General features: G+C 45.0%; 1 protein-coding gene across 3 annotated transcripts in view; it reads right to left on the reverse strand.

The window, feature by feature from the left end:
• The window catches only part of ca10a (carbonic anhydrase Xa), a 209,728-nt gene that overhangs the window by 105,967 nt on the left and 81,197 nt on the right, over positions 1-22,564 (reverse strand). For all 3 annotated transcript variants that reach the window (XM_056429097.1, XM_056429096.1, XM_056429095.1), the window contains exon 4: positions 8,511-8,653. In XM_056429097.1, the coding sequence (XP_056285072.1) occupies positions 8,511-8,653 (143 nt within the window). The remainder of the gene's footprint in view (positions 1-8,510; positions 8,654-22,564) is intronic.

A 22,564-nucleotide genomic window follows, 5' to 3' on the forward strand; every position in this document is an offset into this window, starting at 1 on the left:
TATATATATATTGACTATATATCGTCAATATGTATATGTATTACTGACTATATATATTGACTAAATGCTAACTTGTATGTTATCCACGACTGTGATAATTTTTACGTTATTCACTTATCGTACAATATATGGGACACGACCTCGATACGTTTTATGATATCATCTCATATATTAGACATGAACTTGTTTTTTAAAAACATTTTAGGAAACATACCAAAATAAACAGCAGCTTCCTCGCGACCATTATAAGACTTGCACATTGCGCATGGAGTCCATTTCATTCATTGTTTTTGGGATCGCATTTTCTTTTTACATTGCAATTTCAATGATTTCTTTAATCTTTTAAAGTGTTTTACTTGCATTAATATGATGATATATTATCATTATATTGTATCGCAGCATAAAGTGGTCTTAAAAAGACAATAACATTGTTCATGGCATTGAAATGGGATTAAACTAATCAAACTGTTTGGTTAAAAGTAAAAACCATGGAACCCCTAGTGGACACAGGTTGCATCTGCTCCAGTGATTTGCCCCCAAAGGACCATTATCTATTGGTCCAGGAGCGCATGGTGGATCCCTTCAGCTACCTGAACATCTGCAGCGAGCCAACCTGGAAACCACCCAACACTAAGCAGCAGGACCTGATAGCACACACCTGCTATTAAACACACACGATTAAAGCCACGGGCAGAGAGAGAGAGAGAGGGAGAGCTTTAGTGACCGGTTGGCCCGCTGGCTGGTATCTGATTGGCTGGCCAGCTGGGCAAACCAGAGGATGTGGTCGTTCCCTCCAGAGTGAAAGTACAGGTGCCATCCAAGAGCCCGCTGTTTGTTGTTCTACCTAACACTCATTGCAATTAAGCCGGTTTCAGGGCTGCCAATAACACAAACACACACACACACACAGATCACAAAGATTGTCACCGCATCTTGGAGCTTGTTTAGCAAACCATAATAAACACAAGATTAAAAGCTTTCGAAGGCGCGACACTTTGCTGAACTTCGCGAACGCCGTTTAACGAGACGTCGGCACTAAATATCGCCACTTTACGTAAACGCTCCCATCCCGACTTCAGAAGGCAGCCGAGAACAAAAGCAGCGAGCACCGCCCCCCCCCCCCCCCCCCCCCATACAGACCACCCACAGATGTGAGGAACGCCGCAGACTCTGCGGTGCTAATGGATTCCCTGCAAGTTAAGTAACAAATAAAATACATCCAATCCCGTTTCATAAGCACTATTCATAAATGGGCAGGAAAAACTCACAAATATCTCCCCCCCCCCACTTTTTTTAACCTCCCAGACTAAGTGATTAAATGTATTAAAATCTCTTGAATTGATTGCAGCTCATCCAGAGCAGAGTAAATATTCAATTAACGATGCCTTTTTTCATAACTGTGATTCCTTCAGTCAATCGCGCACGTCTCCCCCTGTCATTAATTAAAATATTCAATTAAATAATTCATTTTAACTATTCATTAGCCACAAGACGGGGCGGCAGACACACATCTATTAAAAGAGGAGCTCGTCACGAGGCTAATCTTTCCCTTTGCCTCTCCTCCTGGGCAGGAAGTGGGCTTAAGCTCTGCCCGTGTTGAGGTGGCGAGCTGAGCCGTGGCGGCGCCGGCTCTTTACCGGGGTATGTGGCATGTTTGGCCAAGGCTGAGTGGCTGCCAAGCAGCCAGAGACAGAGCGAGGACAGATCAGCACTGACAAGGTGAAGCCGAGCTTCGTGTTCGCCCAGCTGACAGCTCAGGTGCTCAGAGAGATGGAGACACAACAGATTACATTTAGGCCACTGCAGCGAGAGAGAGAGAGAGAGAGAGAGAGAGAGAGGAGGGGGAGGGGGGAGATAATGCTCGAGTCCCCAAAAAAAAGAAAGGCTTTTGGGTTCCGGAAACTTTCTCTCAGAGATAAATGAGAAAGTTGGACTCGGGTTTGTGTTGCTGGTAGTGTTTTGGGGATGGGGGGGGTTGGATGGCTTCGGGACCAGAGAGAGAATTTTGTTTTGCTGTTGTTAATTGTGAAAATGGGCAAAACGAGAACACGTGTTTACCTGAGAGACCCCTACTGGCTGTGTGAATAACGACTTTAGAGCAGTAATTACATGAGAGCACTCTACCGGGTCCTAATGTTGGGAGATCAGTATTCTACAGGCCGTCCACCAATCCGGTTCAGCAGCAGTACATTCTGTGAAGAGCACTAGCCAATCAGAGGGCGGGTCTAAATCAATCAAAAGTACCATACATAACAGGTCTAGCATGGCTGTGAAGGAGCTCATTTGGCATTAGGTGAGAGGGTAATTCATCTCCCAAAGAAACTTCCTTTGCACACGTCCCTAAGGTGGCTGAAGAGCACCAACGTCTGCCTATTGGAAGAGGTCCTGGGAAAGGGACCAACGGGTCCAACTTCTTCTCTCATTAAACCAATTGCGATACGTCCATCCGGCCAATAATGGATCATACCATCGCTCTCGCCTTCCTGAGTTTATAACCCGCGTTCCTCGCTGCGTGGAACTCGTAAAAGAACCTTTTGACGAGGACGAGCCGTGTATTTGATTGTGTCGGGTACAAGTTGTACACCTGGACTCCAAAGCCCTGCTCGGGTTAACGTGACCCGACCGGTGGTCTCTGGAACTGAACCATCTGAGACGCCTCCGTTTTTGGAGAAGAAAAAAAAGAAAAAGCGCATTCGTAAAATTGCTTGGCTGGTGATTGGATGAGCCATCTGTCAACAACCATCCATCACCGGCCAGTCGGTCCATCGTACTGCCAGTACAACCCTGTATCACAAAAATTACGTTCCCCCAGACCTAAAATGCAATTTGCAGTTACGTTTGACTGAAATGTGTTTCTCTCCAGATTACGTTTGTATTTGACGTATTATAATTACAAATACGTCTCTGATCAACGTATCTTTGCCGTTTGTTGTCTCTCTTTTCTACAATGCTGTTATGAATTGTAAAAAGCGTCCTCTAGTCTTATTTATTATTATGTTATATGTTGTTTCGCCTGCGTATTATGACAGCAATAAGAGTTGTAACGGATCATATGAATTGGCGTGAAGACTTACTGCTGGTGACACTCCTTTATTTTCTTTCTTTAGGTGACAATACATTAATTAAAACTAGTAAACTATCACCACCTTAACAGAGTTAGCCCCATACGGGTCAAATCAACTATTAAACTTGTTATAAAATGCGCATCTGTCCGTAATCTATACCATAAAGTTTGCATTTTAACCTAAAAAAAAGTGTGCTTCCTTTTAACCTTTCAAAATAAAAGTCTGATTTGTCTGTTAAGCGGAAGTAGTATAAAACGTCTATATTTATTCAAACAATACAATATAAAAGGCATACATCAAAATCAATAAGGAAAATGCTAAACAGTCAAACAACTCAAAACAATAAACCCTTCATGGGGATATTTACAGGCGTGTTTACTTCTCATCAAACAAAGAGCAGGTATCCGGAAAAATCGGGGAAATAATTTGGGAATTGTTAATAAAACATGATTTACCCTTCAACTTCCACTGATATGCATGCAAACTGATACATCGCTTCACACACACACACACACACACACACACACTGACAGAAACACATAGACACTCACATACGTACACACACACATAGGCAGAGACACACACATACTCACACACACAGACACACACTCTCATACGCACACACTCTTACACACGCACACACACACAGACAGACACACACTCACACACAGAATGACAGACACACATATACACATGCACACACACGCATACTCTGCAGACTGACCCTTGACCTCCCAATTGTCTCTCAGATATAACCCTACTGCTTTATATTTAATATATTATATTTACCTAAATATAAGACTTTGAGGTCGTGGGGGGGAATCCCCTCCAAAACCTTCACAAGAGAAGATTGTCACCGTGCCAATAACCCTTGTACGATCCTTAAAACCAGTCTTTTAGTAAATTTTTCATACTTTCAATCAACTTACAGTTTTTCTCGATTGATTACACACAAAAACTGGAACTTATAACATAATGACCACAACCTGTAACTCATGTGCCAACTCCCTAAACCAAGTCTGCTAAACTATAAGCACAATTATCTGCTTTAGACACAGATTTCAATTGTTAGCCACACTTTCTTCAAAATACAACACACAAGTATCTGCTTTAAACACAGATTTCAATTGTTAACCACACTTTCTTCAAAACACTAAACACCATCCTCTCTACTTTGCACACTTCATCAATGCCAAAACCTCCTTGTCTTTAGACAGAACACACTGCTATTCAATTGGCAAAACTTCCATTTCCATGGCTATTGTGCAATTTGGAATCAAGGCTTTAGCAATATAAGGGCCACAGGTGACCTCCTGATTTGAAGAAGAATGGATGAAAACATGGAAGGTAGAGGAGACTAGAGAGGCAGAGGAGTAAGGGTAAGAGGACGAGGATGAGGACGAGGAAGAGGAGGAAGAGTTGGAAGAGGAGGAGGATGTTGATGAGGTCCTGTGGCCAGACAGGAACCGACGACAGGACGAAGACACATTTTTTTCTTCCTTTTTTATTTACACTTTTCTTTCTTTTTTGTTGTTGACTGTTGTGGTCTATTTTCTATTGTTTATTCTGTGAAACAATTATAAAAAAGAAAGAAACATTTTTGTTGTATATTTGTGTGTTGTTTTATATTTTGAGTTAAAACACTATACATTTACAATATTTTACAACAGGAGAAAGCGTACAGTACCACTGGACATGAAATGGCATAATGCTCCTGATAAGGCCTTCATACTGGTGTTTTCCCATTTCATCGTAGTGTTTTCCATTGAGCACATCAGTGTTCAATCGATGCTTAGAATGTCTACTCATATAATGGGCTGTGTTTGTCATTTGAAAACAAAATACTCTTTTGAGGTGACATAACACTGTTTTGAAAGCAAAGTTTCATTTTGCAGGAGATATAAAGGGTTTTGCATTTTGTGTGAGTGGTTTTGGGATTTGTGTTTAGAGTTTTGAGAAAAGGAGGCATGCTTTCAAAAAATGTGTTAAAGCAATCGAGAACAATTGTAAAGATCTGGATTCTTTTCAGATTCAAAGAGGGGCATCTGAATATGAATACCCTAGAGTTTTGGACCAATAGCTCTGAGCTAAGGGCCCCAACAACAGGTCCAAAGGGTCAAATTGGGTAAGCATGTGAGAGCTTAGCTTTCTTTTCCAGGTTGTAGCCACTCCCAAATGGGGTAGAATACAATTGCAATTGTTCATATATTACAAACATTTGAGGAGTTGTTAACCTTTGAAGGAAGGAATTTTGTTTTTTCTGGGGTTTTAAACCCTTCCCCAGCAGGGATGCTAAGTGCTATATGTTGCCAGCCTACATGGTTGGGACCCATTTGGGAGGGGCTACACCCTGCAAAAGAAAGCTAAGCTCTGACATGTTTAGAAGAAAAAAAGCTAAAATCAGCCCAAACTCACAACAGGGTCTCAGATTTGTTAAACCACACACCCTCTTCAAGTCCTGGATTTCAGACAGCCAATTAACTCTTGTGGGTGTTTCGGAGGAAATTTCACCCCATCACCTTATTGTAGGACCTGTCCTGAGTCTCTGTGTTCAATTTGGCATTTCCAGGACAAATATTTAGGAGATTATGGCCATTTTTGCACTTGTGAAAAAATATGCAAATTTAAGAGAATAAGGCCCAATTTGACCCTTTGGACCTGTTTTTGGGGCCCTTAGCTCAGAGCTATCGGTCCAAAACTCTAGGGTATTCATATTCAGATGCCTCTCTTTGAATCTGAAAAGAATCCAGATCTTTAAATTGATTTAAAGTATGAAAAATGTACTAAATGACTGGTTTTAAGTATCGTACAAGGGTTATTGGCACGGTGACAATTTTCTCTTGTGAAGGTTTTGGAGGGGATTTCCCTCATGACCTCAAAGTATTATATTTAGGTAAATATAATATATTAAATATAAAGCAGTAGGGTTATATCTGAGAGACAATTGGGAGGTCAAGGGTCAGTCTGCAGAGTATGCGTGTGTGTGCATGTGTATTTGTGTGTGTGTGTGTGGGTGTGTGTGTGTGTGCGTGTGATTCTGCCTGTGTTTTGTTATGTATGTGAGTGTCTGTATGTGTGTGTCTGAGTGTGTGTCTGTGTGTGAGAGTGTGTGTCTGTCTGTCTGTGTGCATGTAAGAGTGTGTGCGTATGAGAGTGTGTGTCTGTGTGTGTGAGTATGTGTGTGTCTCTGCCTGTGTGTGTGTGTACGTATGTGAGTGTCTATGTGTTTCTGTCAGTGTGTGTGTGTGTGTGAAACGATGTATTAGTTTGCATGCATATCAGTGGAAGTTGAAGGGTAAATCATGTTTTATTAACAATTCCCAAATTATTTCCCAGATTTTTCCGGATACCTGCTCTTTTTGTTTGATGAGAAGTAAACACGCCTGTAAATAACCCCATGAAGGGTTTATTGTTTTGAGTTGTTTGACTGTTTAGCATTTTCCTTATTGATTTTGATGTATGCCTTTTATATTGTATTGTTTGAATAAATATAGACGTTTTATTCTACTTCCGCTTAACAGACAAATCGGACTTTTATTTTGAAAGGTTAAAAGGAAGCACACTTTTTTTTAGGTTAAAATGCGAACTTTATGGTATAGATTACGGACAGATGCGCATTTTATAACAAGTTTAATAGTTGATTTGACCCGTATGGGACTAACTCTGTTAAGGTGGTGATAGTTTACGAGTTTTAATTAATGTATTGTCACCTAAAGAAAGAAAATAAAGGCGCGTCACCAGCAGTAAGTCTTCACGCCAATTCATATGATCCGTTACAACGCTTATTGCTGTCATAATACGCAGGCGAAACAACATATAACATAATAATAAATAAGACTAGAGGATGCTTTTTACAATTTATAACAGCATTGTAGAAAAGAGAGATAACAAACGGCAAAGATACGTTGATCAGAGACGTATTTGTAATTATAATACGTCAAATACAAACGTAATCTGGAGATAAATACGTTTCAGTCAAACGTAATTTGGAGAGAAATACGTTTCAGTCAAACGTAACTGCAAATTGCATTTTAGGTCTGGGGGAACGTAATTTTTGTGATACAGGGTTGGCCAGTAGCGCCTCGCAGGACGCCGATTGGTCCCGTCCACCGTGGTCTGGACACAAACGCACTACCCGAGGCCTGGAAAAGTTGTGTGGGGGGTGGGGGGAATCTAGCTGCCGTGCCAGAAAACTGCTTGGTGGCTTTCAAACAACCTCAAACAAAGACATGCCTTAAAGACAATCTTTTTGGGTATTCATTGTAGTATAGATATAGATAAGGACAGGACAAGTATGGGGGGGGGGGGGGGGGGGGTGACATGCACAAACACACTCAGCATAACCCCAGCCAGATTCAAACCAGGGATGACGTGGTTAGAGCCAATGCTGGTTGTTCGTACACAGCATGTGCATTATGATAGAATAACAACACCGCATGACTTCTGTTGCTTTGTAGAGAGGACAGATATTACAATAGTGACGGCTAGACGTCCCTCGTTAAGGAGACCGCCTCCCACATGTCCTCCTAGATGACCAAACGCTCCAGCGAGGACTGTCTCAAGGAGGCAAATCTCCCACGGATTCATCCAGAAGCATTTATTTTCTCTTTCCTTCCAGATCTGTGGCGTTGGACTCGTCCCTCTGTGTTGGACTCGGTCTCTGTGGACACACTGCGTGGGTAGCCACTCTCACACTGGAGTCTTTGAGGGAGCTGCTGAAGCAAATTATGAAACACATTTTCATTTGAAGTAGAAATGAAAAGCAGCTGATTCTACAGGACTAAAATCCTCCAACAGGAAGTCCCGAGTACAAAAATGGGGTCAAACGACCAGATATGGGACGCGGGCCTATTGTTAGGGATCGGAGGTTAACTGCAATGCATGTGCTGAGCGACCGCCCGAGGATAACCCCCCCGTACTGTCTGCTGGCACGTAAACATAAGCTAATCATAACATGAATCTTACCGATGCAACTGTGCACTTTTGGGGAGCAGCCCATCTGTGAGGCCTGTGCAATTAACTGCCATCATATGGCGCGGGGACGGAGCGGAATCCTGATGCACGGCGGCGTCCTCGGTGCACGGGAGGAAATAACAAACAACACGCATGACTAAGCCACTGTCGGCTTTTTCTGCTGCAAAGCCCCCCCCCCCCCCCTCCGCAGGTGAAGCCGAGGCTTTTTCTTCTACGGACCGGAAACGCAACCTCCGAGTAGGGGAACCGTTTTTAGTGCTTCATCTCCAGCCGAGTGCTGACATTCGGACGAATGGGCTCACGTTGTGGACCAACAGCAGCAGCGCCAGGAGAACCGACCTGTGGACGCACGGCGGCGTACCATACCGGCAAAGGGAAGAGACATTGTGCGCGACCGGGGCACCGGAGCACAGACAGGAGAGTCAACGAAGAGTGAGCTCTCAGAGTGAGCTCTCTTTGAGTCGTGCCTACCTTGCGTCCGCCCGTGTTCAGCCGTATGGGTTGGAGGAAGGGGTCAAAGATCATGTGGCTAGTCTCGATGTTCACCGGCGACTGCCTCTTCCCCACTGAGCACAGGTTCCAGGCCGAGTTCACCAGCCCCCAGAACGACGGCACTGCAACACACACAGAGAGGGACGGGGAGAGAGAGAGAGAGTGTGAGGGTGCTTTCAAAATCACGTGCGTCACGAGGAGATATGGGTGTGTGTGGGTGTGTCGGGGGGGGGCTGGCTTTCCCACCGAGAGGTCGCCCGGAGCGATGGGCAGAGAGCTGTGCAGCTTCGGCAAATGTTCTTTTTTTATCCTTTTTTTCTTCTTTCAAATACCAGAATACCAGAGTGTGCCGGACTCAGAGGGAAAAATGCAATTAGCGGGTAGGACTGATGTGGGCTTCTGATAGCCCGTAGAATAACTCTGGGGGCTATAAGTATGTATTTCTAAAAAGTATAATCATTTCTCACAGGATTCTTCCCTTGGTGTATCATCATTGTACCTAATTACTTTTTTTGGGTGTGATACAAGCAGTTATTCTTTTACGTGGGCGGGCAGAATACCTGGTTCTGCTCTGCTTTGGCACACGTTCCCATACAGTAAGAAACAAAAAATAAACCTCACACACACATGCTCAGTATAAAGGAATTCAGATATTCAGGATGTGTGACCCGTGAAAAACCAGCGAGGAAGGGTTCTTCACCCTGGACTCCTCCCACTCCTCCTCACCGATACTTAGGAACTACACTGCTGGTGAAAGTTTCGTCTGCCACAGAAAAGTGTGATTGGTTAGCAGTGGCGGGCCGTCAGGGCCAGCAAGGCCTTCTCTGCTGGCCTAAACATCATCAGAATATATATTTTTTTCTAAATATATTTCCCCACAAATATGTATTCAATTATTTCCCAGAGTAAGAGTTATTCTCTTAATTTCATAGCGTTCCTCTTGGTTGCGCTGCTGCCAGCGCCAGGTTGAGATTTGGAGGGCTGGTCTTTATGTTAGATCTTTTATCCAATCATATTCAGCCATCGTGTGTTGCCAGGGGTCTAACATCTGCCCTTAGGCCTTCAGAATCAACATTGAAGGCGCTGGTAGCTTCAAGTGAATGGGAATGACGATGTTGTGTCAACCAATCAGCTTTAGAGTTGGCTCCTCTAGGCCTTGAGAAGGCCCGGAAGCGGCACAGGAGCCAGCTAGCAGGCTGAGTGCTGCAGGTCTTTTGATTGGATTACCAATATTGAGAGGCGGGTCCTATGGGCAGGTAGATGCAAAACCTCAGAACTAGGAAACTGAATTTGATAAAGGAATTAATTCGCGGACTACAAAGCTGTTTTTTCAACCCACAATGGCGGAAGGAGGAGAAGATGTCGATTTGGTCGAGCATATACTTGAAATCTGCTTTGGGTGCGACAATGCCCTGTTTAGTGAACAAACGAATGCAAGTGACTTTTTTTCTTCTTTTTCTCCGTCCCGATGCATTCTGCAGCGCGCGAGACGGAGAGCCGAGAGAAATGACATGCTGTTGTGTAGATACGATCAACATCAGATGGCTGTTTAGTTTAATAAATGAACAAAGACGTGCTATAGAGAAAATGACGGGGGCGGGCCAATTTTTTTTTATGTCATGCGATCTACCAATACTACGCCGCGATCGACGTATTGAGCAGCCCTGGTCTAGAGCCATGGCATCATAATGATAGTAATAAGAGGTGGATTAATTCGGGTGGGACTGTGTAGGACCTCACTGAAGGCCCAGGCCCCAGGCCCACGGCCCGCCACTGTTGGTTAGTGAGGCGGCTGAGAGGGCTGTGGGTCATGCTGTTGGGTTGCATAACGTCCTCTTTACGAGTAGATGTTATTTTGTATGGGGGGGGGCAGGAAGAACAAAGCTCCCTCTGAGCGACAGCAGGATAGGAACAGAAGAAATCCACATTATAGTCATTAGTCCAAAAAAATGGAAGTTGAGCCTGAGATTTAAATCAAGTGTACAAAGACACGTCACCGTAGAAACCTTTTCATTGGCTGCAGAGAGGTTAGTTCACAAGCTGGGAGACATATTCACAACTGACGGGTATAAACAAACACTGTTCAAATGTTTTTTAAAGGAGAGGAGAAGAAAACATGAAGACATCAGGTAACGGCAGCGTCGCGTCGTTTAACTTTGACCCTCGCAGGCTCCGGTCACGCCCGTACCGTCCATCTCCAAAATCGCGGCGGCACGACGTGCCAGTTGGCACGAATCTGATTAAAATGAATGAACAAACAAATAAAAAGCCCTCCGTCTGAACCAAGGATGTCCTCACAGAAGTGAGAGCAGCAGGAATGGGCTCAGAGGACGGGGGATGGGCTTCTCAGCCGGGCGCGTTCTCTGATGTAAGACTTGGCCGCCGGCGCCGAGAATCACATTCCCTTCAACCAGGGCCGGGAGGCTACAGCTTATCTGCATCCATCCCCCCCTACACAGCACGACACAGAGATGAGCCACTGGGATTGAGCTCCCGCCGAGATATTGAGACGACTTGAAATTTCATTTCTTCTTATTCTTTTTTTTTTTTCATATGCAAATTTGCGGATTTTGGAGCCCGAGCCTCTGGCGACTCAGCGGGTCCCACATTTTTTTCCATTTTTGCTCTGTGGAGAGAAAGCGCCGCGTCACGGGATCAGTTCAGGAGCGCCGAGTCAGGAAGCCGCCGAGCCACGGTGGCTGCTGCAGGTGTGAGCAGATGGATTTTTTTCCACGAAGCTTCCTGCAATAATTATTGTTTTGCTCTCTGTGTCCTTCACACAAGTGTACAAGTATCCTGCAGCCCTGTGGAAATGGCACAATGAAGCCTAGAAGTGGAGAGAAATGTAATTGCGGGCATCGTGACACAAAGTTACCGCGCTACGGTATAAAGAAATACAGAAAGAAAACGGTAAATTGCATTTCTTGTGCTCATAAATGTTGGAAAAATACATGCCGCATATGTTGAACTATAAAAAACATGAATCATCATTGAAGGGATGAATAACGGACGTAATGTGGAACTATTACAAATATAATAACTCAAAAGAATCCTCTACATGTTCTTTTGTCCACTAAAAAGGCTCAACGGGGGCCTTGCATGGCACATAAAGACGTGTGAAGACCTTAAAGCCGCCATTATTATTCATCCAGACTCGCTGAGTAGAGGCCTTGATTCAAAGAAACTGAAGATGATCTCATTCATATGGTCACGGCAACGGCAGTTATGTTCGGAAATGAGCGTCCAGACTTGATCCTTCGCTGACTGGACGATGACGAATGGGTCCAGGATAGAAATAGAGGAGATTTAAGTTATGGCATACCTTATTGTCCCACAGCAAAAACAAAAGTTTAAAACAAAGGAGCGTTGCTTGGTGATGGGGCCGGAGGTGTGAGTTTTCCCCCGGAGCTGTAACTGCTTTGACTTCATCCCGAGTGGAAAGACATTTGTGTCGACCCGCTGTGAAAGAGTAAATTCTGTTGTTTTACGAGAAGGGCCTTCCAACTCCACCTCGGGCACCACGCGGTCCATTAGGCCGACTTTCCGAGTCACAACACCACCATTCATTCGCGTCAGTAGAGGCCTGGGACTGAGATGTGAGGTCGCCGGCCACTCGTAAAGAATCTCCCTTCCTACCAGTCGGACGGGGGCTCGGCGGACTTTGGGGCGAGCTCGGCGTAACGTATCCGGGCGGCTATGGGTCAGTGGGTAGCATGTCATCCTTTAATCAGGGGGTTGGAGGTTCAATCCCCGCCCTAGTCGATGTGTCCTTGAGCAAGACGGTGTATGAATGTAACAGGATTGGAAGTCGCTTTGGATAAAAGCATCAGCTAAATGACATGTAATGTAATGTATCCGCCGCATGCCGATTTGCTAAGAATCACATTGGTAACCATCAACAAACCACTCATCTGGCACCAGACCGATGGAAACAAACCCTTCATAGTGTGACGTCGCATCAAACTCAATCCGCCAACGCGTGATGTTCAACACAATCCCGGGACTCCTGCAGTTGCCTAAAAAAAAGAGACCCTACAGAAGGGATTGGTTCCCGTTAAACGCTGGCGTTGAGTTGCGAAGTAATCCATTTCATCGGGGGGAGGGGGAGGTCCTAGGCAAGAGGGGGGGGGGAAAGACCTCCGCCGATGCAAAAGTCTTCATGAAAATGACGGGAAATCCGTGAGCCGAGCGGGAAATCGAACCGCGGGCGCATCGACCCGCTCGACCCCCGCGGCCTCCTCGCTGTAAACGCACACATAATTATTATCCGTTGATAGATTACGACGGCGGGCGTTGGACATCGCTCGCCGGCTGACACGGACACAAGCACCGCTTGTCAATAACATTCAAACCCCCCCCCCCCCCCCCAGAGCTCCGAAACACCCCTACATTTGTTTGTATTTTTATTCAGTCAATCAAATCAAATACAAAACAAGAAAAAAAGAAAAAAATACAAAAGAGAAAGACTGAAAAGGTATAGGTAGAAGCAAAAAATATGCTTATAAATTCCTATCCTAAATTGAAATCAAAATAAATCAGAAAATTAATATAAAATAAAGAGAAACAAATATATAAAAAAATAAACAATAAACAAGATAAAAAACAAAATATATTTATATATACTACCACATACATCTTCCATATTAATCCGTTTTTAATTACATTTATAACTCTCAAGGATTTTTTTATAAATAATTCCCTTAAAAAACAAAAAGGAGTTCACCATTCTTACTTCTATTTCAACATTATTCCATAATTGGACTCCTACAACAGAAATACATCTTCTTTTAATCCCTTTTTTAGCCTTTTGTACCGTGAACTTGCAAACATCTCTCAAATCATATTTACACTCATGTATTGAAAATAAACTTTGTACAGTCTGGCAGTGACTTTGCTTTAGCTCTGTACATTGTCTGCATTATTTTATAATAAACCAAATCATTAAATTTTATAACACGGGATCTGTAAAATAAAGGGTTTGTGTGCTCATAGTAGCCGACATTATTCATGATCCGTATCGCTCGTTTTTGTAACAACTGTTGAATTAAAAAAGGTTTTATAGGTCGAACCCCACACTTCCACACAATAAGTAAGATATGGAAGTATGAGTGAGCAATAGATGATGTACAAAGCCTTAGTAGTTAGTACATCTTTACATTTATACAGTATTGCTATTGACTTGGAAATTTTACCATTTATATATTCAATATGTTGTCTCCATGTTACTTTATGATCAATAATGACCCCGAGGAATTTTGTCTCAAAAACTCTTTCAATTTTAGCACCACAGAATTTTAACTGAATATTTCACTTTAGTTATTCTTTTTATATTGGCAAGCTGTAGAAGTGGACAGGGATGTAGGGCGGGGCCTTTTCGTAGACGTCGAGAGGATGTGATGTGGGGGTGGAAAGGGGACACGGGGGGTGGGGGGTGGTTCTGGTCCATCGGCCTGGTCTTCATAACGCTTTCTTATCGCAGGCTTCTCTGCAATTAGGACTTCATTTTGGAAAAACAATGAGCCAGTGGCAGCAGTTTTCCCTCCTCTTTCAGGAGACGACATCTGGGCGGGCACCGGGGTGTTTTTTGTGTTTTTTTCTCCGTGGCTTTGATTTTCACTCCGATATGAAAAGGTCCCCCACCTCTATGGACTCGACGGCAAAAAGCAGAGAGAACATATTTTATACGGTATAAAACGTTTTAATCTATTCAATTTCATGCATTTTATTTTGTGTAGCCCAATATAACAAATTACAAATTATCCTCAGCGGCCTTTACAATCTGTACACATACGACATCCCTGACCCTGACAATAGATGTCATGTGACCAGTTGAACGGAGTTACATCATCTATACATCCAACCTTCCAAGTGGTCAACTGGTGTTACCAACGTGGGCCGTTCAGACTCAGTTCCACACCACGGCTTCCTGGTTGTGTTGGGGAACGCACAATGAAATCCACCTTCTCCTTTGCTCTCGTCGTGATGACGACGGCCATGACATCTTCTAGTGTCTAGTAGGGATGGGTATCGTTTGGGTTTTTTCCGATACCGGTGCTAAACCGGTACTTTTAAAACGATACCGGTGCCTGAACCGATACTTTTTTTAAAAACGCACAATGAGGACACCATGAGAAGTTCTCAACAATAGTTTTTTTCAATTTCAATCCGCTCAGGCACCGGAAGGAAGCACCAGAATGTGCGTTGCGTTTCGGTCCGGGTAGCACCTGTTGTATAGCAACCGGTGCCCACATTGGCACCGGTTTCCGGTACCCAACCCTAGTGTCTAGTCTCTGGTGTGGTGATCGGCCATGGGCCTGACACCAATCCGAGCTCCACTTCCTGTACAGCCTGTAGAAAACAGATCTTTCTGGTGAAGTGATGTTGATGAGGGTCCTGACGGGAAGCTTTGATTAGCTCCTTTATTTCTTTCTGATCACACATTCAGTTCAAGGACCGCCGGAAAATGTAAAGTTCTGTTTCTGAATTTGACATTTTCTGGCATTTAATAAAATGTCATTCTTTTTTTAAAATAAAAAAAGCCTTTATAACCCACCAGTGTTTTTGGTGTTCTGAGGGAAATCATCAATCAATCAGGTGATATTTAGAAGAATAATTTGACTTTGAATCGTCTCTAGCTCCTTACACCAGAACCGCATTTGAGTAAATAGAGGAATGACATCCAGGAAAGAAGAGCGGTGACGCCGTAGTCCTTCACGGCGTCACCGATCTTATGGTTTCTGCTCGAGGAGCTCATCCCGGCGTGTTTGCAGACTTGTTACGCGGCGAAGGCGCCATGCGAGGTCCGAGGAGACACTCGCCGGACAATTAGGCCCCGACGTTAATGACTTCCTGGGCGTGGCATCTCACACGAAGCCGAAGCCTGGAGGGACGCCGTCCTTCATTAGAGAGAGCGACATCGGGGGGGGGCGGCATCAGAGCGACTCATATGAACGCACGCGAGACGGGGAAATATCTCCATTTCACGGACTACACCACGACAACAAAAATACGGGCGATGACTCCCCAAGTCCCCAATGATAGCCAAAAAGACACACGCACACACACGCACACACACACAAGGAGCAGTGGGCGTTTCATTAAGCAGGCCCGGGCGCAGAGATAGCCTTAATGAAATGTCTTTGTTCTGTCAACTGGATATGGATGAAAAGTTAGAGTAATAGTCTTTGGGAAACCGGCGGGAAATGGAGAAATGCAAAGCACACACACACACACACACACACACACACATATATACTCTCTCTCACTCTCTCTCTTCAAAGGCCCCTGTCGACGGATTTCTTGGACAAGCATCAGGAAAAGTATAACAAGAAAAAGTGCTTTCCTTTTGTAAGTGCTGACGAAAAGCTGGGTTGCAAATTTGCAGAGAGAGAGAGAGAGAGAGCCGGGGGAAGCCGAAACAGCTCGGGGATAAATGCTTACTTAAGCAGGTCCGGGAACCACCATCTTAATGATAATGAATGTGTAAGAGCAGCACTAAGGGGCTGTCATCTTCCTCCAGCTCTCTATTTGAGACACGGGCGGCTGAAGCGACAGCTTCCATCTTGTTTACTCACCCGACAATTTGGCACGTCTGCAAAGCGAATAAATACTTTGTGTAAAAGCTGCAGGTCGGGGACCAGGTGGGAGACATTTATGGGGGAAACACAATTTTTTTTTTTAAAGGCCATGGAGACACATGTCACACTGTCCACGGATGCACACGCAGCTGCCTCCCCGTGTGGAGGGAACATCGGCACCGGAGGAGATCTCCGTCTACGCTCGCCTTAAAAGGTGTTCTCAAAAATATCCGCTTTCATTGAACTACATTTCTGTTGACCTAAAATCCCCGTCCAGGGAATTTGGCATCCTTTCTCTTGTTCTACTTTGTATGTAATGATGTTATTCTTATAGTTGTAACACAATGAAATATATTTATTATTATTTAAATAATTCGTTATAATCTGCCTACATATACAGAATGCACAGGTTGTGACACACGACTATGTTTACGTTGTAATATAGACACGCCCCTAGAAAGTGCTCCACACATCACGTTCACAGGAATAACTCAGAGATCAGAGACCAGGACCTCGGACAGACCTTCTCTAGTGTGCCGTCTATTCTCTATCGTTATATGAGTGTAAAACGGAGTCAATGCTTCTCTCTAAATGATCCGATAAAGTCCCTCCAAGAAAAAAAAGGAACATTGCTTCAAAATGTGGATCTAAAAAAGGAAAATAAAGCACTGCAGGTGTGGCACTATCAGGTCACCTGGTTCCACAGCAGTCTCATTACCACAGCTCATCAATAGCACCCGGTCCTCCCCCCCTTGTCTTTTCTTATTATTTTTTGTATCAGCGGGGGCATTAGTGCTAATGGGGCCAACACATTAGCGGGGCCCGATCGTAAATCACCGGCTACGGGAGACGGCGACTCGAGTGTCGGTGGCCGCACGCAGTCCTGAAGTGATGTTGAGTTAATGCACTGTGTGTGTGTGTGTGTCTAAGGGGGGCAGGAAGGAACGCAGACGCCCGTTGCCATCCACTGCCGTTATGCGGCTATTAGCGGGGGTTGGTACTTCGAGACGAGCGCCGCTAATCACGTCAGACGTTGGATATGTATTTCACAAATTGCTGTTGACAGATATTGTATATTGTAGCACGTGTTTCATTTGTAATTTATTTTCTCTTATAATGATCTATATATTAATTTACTACAGAGCACTTTGGGCCTTTAAGAAAAACGCAATTTTAGCAGCTTAAAAAAATTAGCTAGTGTAGCATTTTGAAGAATCGAGTAAAAATGGATCATAAGATCCATAACTATGTTTTCATTAAGATCCTTAACTCTGTTTTCATTTGGATGGATAACTCTGTTGTGGGTCTTTTACGTCATCATGGTACCTGAGGGCCACCGGGGTTCTCATAGCTGCTTGGCAATGGGAGGAGGCGATTCGCAACCTGGCCACTAGATGCCACTAGATCCTACACACTGTCCCTTTAAGAACCTGTGGGAGACGGGAGCCTTTGTTCTTTGATGACGCAATCCCTCTTTTGTTTGAGTATTTCCTACAAACTCCAAACTATAACATCCGAGTCTCGCTGCTTCCTGTGAGACATTAGAATACTGCTGCCATACTCATCATGCACTCCAGTTATTCTATTCAGTATTTTAATTACACAGTTTATCTGGTCCTACTTGAAAGAAAAAAATAATCAATGTCCTTGAAATGAATAAAAGTAAAGCACTATTCGTCATTCATAAATACTAAACAAACAGGCAACAAGGTCACAAACAGGCAACAAGGTCACAACCAGGCGGCCTGAAGCTGCATTCTTTCTTACTGACCACCAAGGGGCGACTCATATGGTTGGAAAAGAACGTCTTTGAGAAAATGACTACTTCTCTCTTGATGTATTCCCTCAGTAAACATTGTAAACATGAGTTCATGTCTCAGTCTCTAGTTTCAAGTCTTCTTCTATACAGCATGATGTCATCATTTCGTACATTATGGTCATTTAGAGTCAAACAGACCATAAAGCAGGGCACGCTTTAGGGGCGGGGCTACTGTGATTGACAGGTCGCTCCAACATCTAAAGACGTATACATGGCGTCGCTACGTCACTCCGAATACGTTCACGTTCATTAGATGCAAAAAGTCGATCTGGAGGCTTCACCGCGGCCACGAGCCAAACACATAAACACACGGAGGCGCTCTGGGCTCCATGACCGCCGGCTCGTTACGCAACGGCGACTTAGTTTGAGCTATCGGAAGTTTACGATTCAGTCTCCACTTGGAACCACGTCACATGACCAGCAGGAGGCAGCAGGAGGCGGTAGAGAACCCCGTCGCCGCTCCTCAGGTTAATACATCATTAACAGACCAACAGTCTGCCACCTTCCTCTCCTCTTCATTGTTCTTGCGACGCCGCCGCTCGACCTCTGACCTCTGAAGCATCAAGAAATGACAGCCGAGTGTCGCGTTGTCAACGGCCGAGGGGCGGAGCCAGTGTGGCGCCGGCGTGGAGCGTGAGCTTCCCGGGAAAATGGTTAGTGACAAGGGAGGTGGGGGGGGCTAGTGTTTGTGCTTGTATTGCGACGCCGGGGGCACAGCGCTGAGGCCCCATTAGCGCTGCCCAGTCAACAGAACAATAAACATGCCAGTCAAGCCAACTCCACCTGTCATGTTGTAATGGTGGGCAAGCACTCCGCTCTCAGGGGCGTGGGGGTGGGGGGGGGGGGGGGGATGCAGCTTGAGTTACAGGTGGGTCTAAAGAGGGTCTTCCTCTGAATATTCACATAAAACACCCACTAGCTATCATTTTATTTTGCCAACTTTAAAAATAGAATGTGCAAAATATGTAATCTAAAAAAGCTCAACGATGTCGTAAAACAAACGACAGCAGTCGGGCTCCACCCACACACACACATACACACAAACACCACCCCCCCCCCCCCCCCCCCCCCGTGGAGACTAAAGACAGGATCCAGCCGACTGCAGTAATAATAACCTGGGAGGTAAAAAAAAAAAGATCCCCGTGTGATGATCTGCCGGTTTGCAGACGGCGACGCTGAAGTCGCCCAAATCAAAAGCAGCGGCCGTCTGGTAACGACACTTAAACGGTTCTTCTTAACCCTTGTGTTGCCTTCGGGTCAATTTGACCCGATTCAATGTTTCACCCTCCTGTCGCCTTCGGGTCAATATGACCCGATTCAATGTTTAACCCTCCTGTTACCTTTATATTTACTAACATATTTTACCCTTGAGGTCAATATGACCCCAGCTATTAAAATCTCCAGAAAATTATTAGAATTAATATTGTTTTCCAAGTTTAAGTGTGAGGTACTTTATGTTTGTTTGTTGACTCCCGAAAGAACACCGACATTAAACATTGAATCGGGTCAAATTGACCCGAAGGCGACAGGAGGGTTAAATATTGAATCGGGTCAAAATGACCCGAAGGCAACACAAGGGTTAAGAAAGGGAGTTTGTTTTCATTGGCTTAACGCATCGTGAGCGCTGCAGTTCCATCCCACCGCCCGGCGGCTCGGTTGAAACCCCAGCGGGGAGCTGTGTGTGTGTGTGTGTGTGGGGGGGGGGGGGGGGGTGCAGTCCGTGTCATTACATTTCATTGTGGGTCTCTGCCGGATTACGTGGAAAGCATGTTCAAGCTGGTTTATGTGTAGACTCAAAGTGTGTGTGTGTGTGTGTGTGCTTATTGTGCTTATTGACCGAAGGACCCCGTTTCCACACGGATGAATCCATCTCCTATTTCTCCTCCCTCCCTCTCTCCCTCTCTAAAAAGCTTTTTTTTGTTTTTAAAGAAGACCTTTACACCAAAAGAGAAAAAAAAGAACAAGAGAGAATAACCAACGCTAATCTCTTGGCTAAGCGCCGGATAAGGTCCGGCAATAGAAATATATATATATATATATATATATAAATATATATATATATATATATACATGCTGCTTCTTCTTTTTCTGAGGCTCATTTCAAAGGAGCATATTAATAATGTCTCTTCTTTGACTCGGAAATCAACTGTGTGGGTTGTTTTGAGCATATAATGGCAGCCCAGTGACAGCATCACCTCTCTTTCTCTCTCTCTCTCTCCCTCCCTCCTTAATGAACAGAGAGCATTAGAGCTGCTCACTGTTGTCCCTGGTATGTAAATGAAGCGCCCCTCTCTCCCACGGCTGACACGTCTCCCCCTCATGAGTGTGATCTGCGAGGTTCTTCTCCTACAGACGGGTCCCAGGTCAGCGCTAACGCTCTGGGCCACCGGAGGGTCCAAGGTCTTCTATCCAGGTCGTTGCCGCCTCTCACGCATCGGTATTACCGGCACCGCCGAGTACATGTATCCAACCACAGCTACACAAATGAACCTGATTGTGTTCATCATAAACTTGACATCACTGGACAACACGACGTGTTTGGACGTCTACGTCTCCAATGAACAGAACCCGATCTCGGGCGTTTAGAGGACGTATGGCTTTCCTTTTCCTTGGTTTCTGAGGGGTTTCCTTCACAGACGAGCTCGTCATCAAACGCCTCGAGGCCTCCAGATCACATCTCAGCGTGGGCTTCATCTATGGAGCTCTTCAAGGTCTCGGGATGTAGTTCTACATGTTTGCATCACTTCCTGAGTGGTAACCCATGGTTACATTTACATGGTGTCAACACGATGATGGAACATAACCGATGTTCCAACATAAAGATGATCATCTTGGAATTATTTTCAATACGGACTTGACATTTTGATATTTTTTCGGTGTGCCAACTTAATTTACTCCTTACCAGTAACATATATACTGATATGTACACATCTGAATAATATATATATATTTTTATAAAGGTAAAAATATAAAATGATTAAAATAGCCCTGGTGGTTGCAGAGATACAGCCTTTTTAGTTTGGGTATGTTACTTTTGGAGCAGAGGCCTAAAAATAGCTCGGTGCTTAAAAGATTAAACGGGCTCATGAACACTACACAATGTTTATTACAGATTTCTACCTCCAACTGGAACGCCTCTTATCTTATTGTGTGATATCGTGATAACTAGTATCTGAATTCTCGAGTTATTACGACCAAAGAAACGTGTTCGGTGAGGTCAGGTGACCTTTGACCACCAAATTCTAAATCGGCTCATCCTTGACTCCAAGTGGATGTTTGTGTTAAATTCATGACAAAAAGATTCAGAGGCATAAAAACTAAAGTAAGGCCAAGTGCTGAGCTGCATCTCAAATTAATCTTCAGGTTTCAAGCTTTCAGGGGATGTGTCCCGCTTAAAAATCCCCCAATCTGGACGTGGTTTGGGCCGAGACACCGACACGGAGCTTGTGTCTTCTTCGGAGCGTTGGTTTTCCTGCACTCAGCTGCCAGCTGCTGTAAGAGATTTACAACTAATTAATGCCTCATATTCGATACCGATAGCACCGGCCCTCGCCGTGGTTTACGTTTTATCTCTGGCTGAAGCACTCTGCCGGTAATGTGTCCAGACAGCCTCGTGGAGCCGAGAGCGTTCCCGTTATTCACCGGCTCAACGGAGAGAGGCGAGAGAGCCTCTTCTGAGGAGAGGGGGCGGAGACTTCTCATTCACCCGGTCGGCGTGGTCGACCGGCACGAGAGACGCGTAACGCCATCGTGGTCTTCCTCTCTGATAGTGTTGAAGAGAAGGAAGAAAAGGCAGCAGACGGCGGTCCACGCCAAGATGAAGATTACTCCAAAACCAACGCCAGCCAATCAGGTTCCTTCTCTCCACGTCTCGCCAGCGTACTCGCAAGTTCTAATGAGGGCTGATGTCATCGTGTTACTTCATGACACAAACAGCTCTCCATGCAGCGCAACGCAACACAGCGCAACACAGCACATTGCAGGGCAACGCAGGGCAACGCAAAACAGCACAACACAGTGCAGCGCAAAGCAGGGCAACACATGGCAACGCAAAGCAGGGCAACGGAGAGCAACACATGGCAACGCAAAGCAGGGCAACGGAGAGCAACACATGGCAACGCAAAGCAGGGCAACGGAGAGCAACACATGGCAACGCAAAGCAGGTCAACGGAGAGCAACACATGGCAACGCAAAGCAGGGCAACGGAGAGCAACACATGGCAACGCAAAGCAGGGCAACGGAGAGCAACACATGGCAACGCAAAGCAGGGCAACGGAGAGCAACACATGGCAACGCAAAGCAGGGCAACGGAGAGCAACACATGGCAATGCAAAGCAGGGCAACGTAACGCAGCGTAGGGCAATACAACACAACGCAGCGCGCCTGTTCGTGACCCGTGTCTGGGTAGCAGCGTATGTTCCAGCTTTGCGACGGGTCACATGCTCGCCGGTCGAAATGGCATTCAAGAATGTGCTTATTTACTTGAGTGCCCCCCCCCCCCCCCCCGGTATTACCAGCTGAGCATATGGATTAAACATAAGGAGTGAACCGTAAGACGCTTGGTAAAGGGGCTAATAGCTCCGTGTACGCTCCACGGAGAAGGGGCACGGATGGACGCTGAGTGCATGTAGTGAGAG

This window comes from Pseudoliparis swirei, chromosome 13 (genome assembly GCF_029220125.1).
Source record: "Pseudoliparis swirei isolate HS2019 ecotype Mariana Trench chromosome 13, NWPU_hadal_v1, whole genome shotgun sequence".
Lineage (NCBI taxonomy): Eukaryota > Metazoa > Chordata > Actinopteri > Perciformes > Liparidae > Pseudoliparis > Pseudoliparis swirei.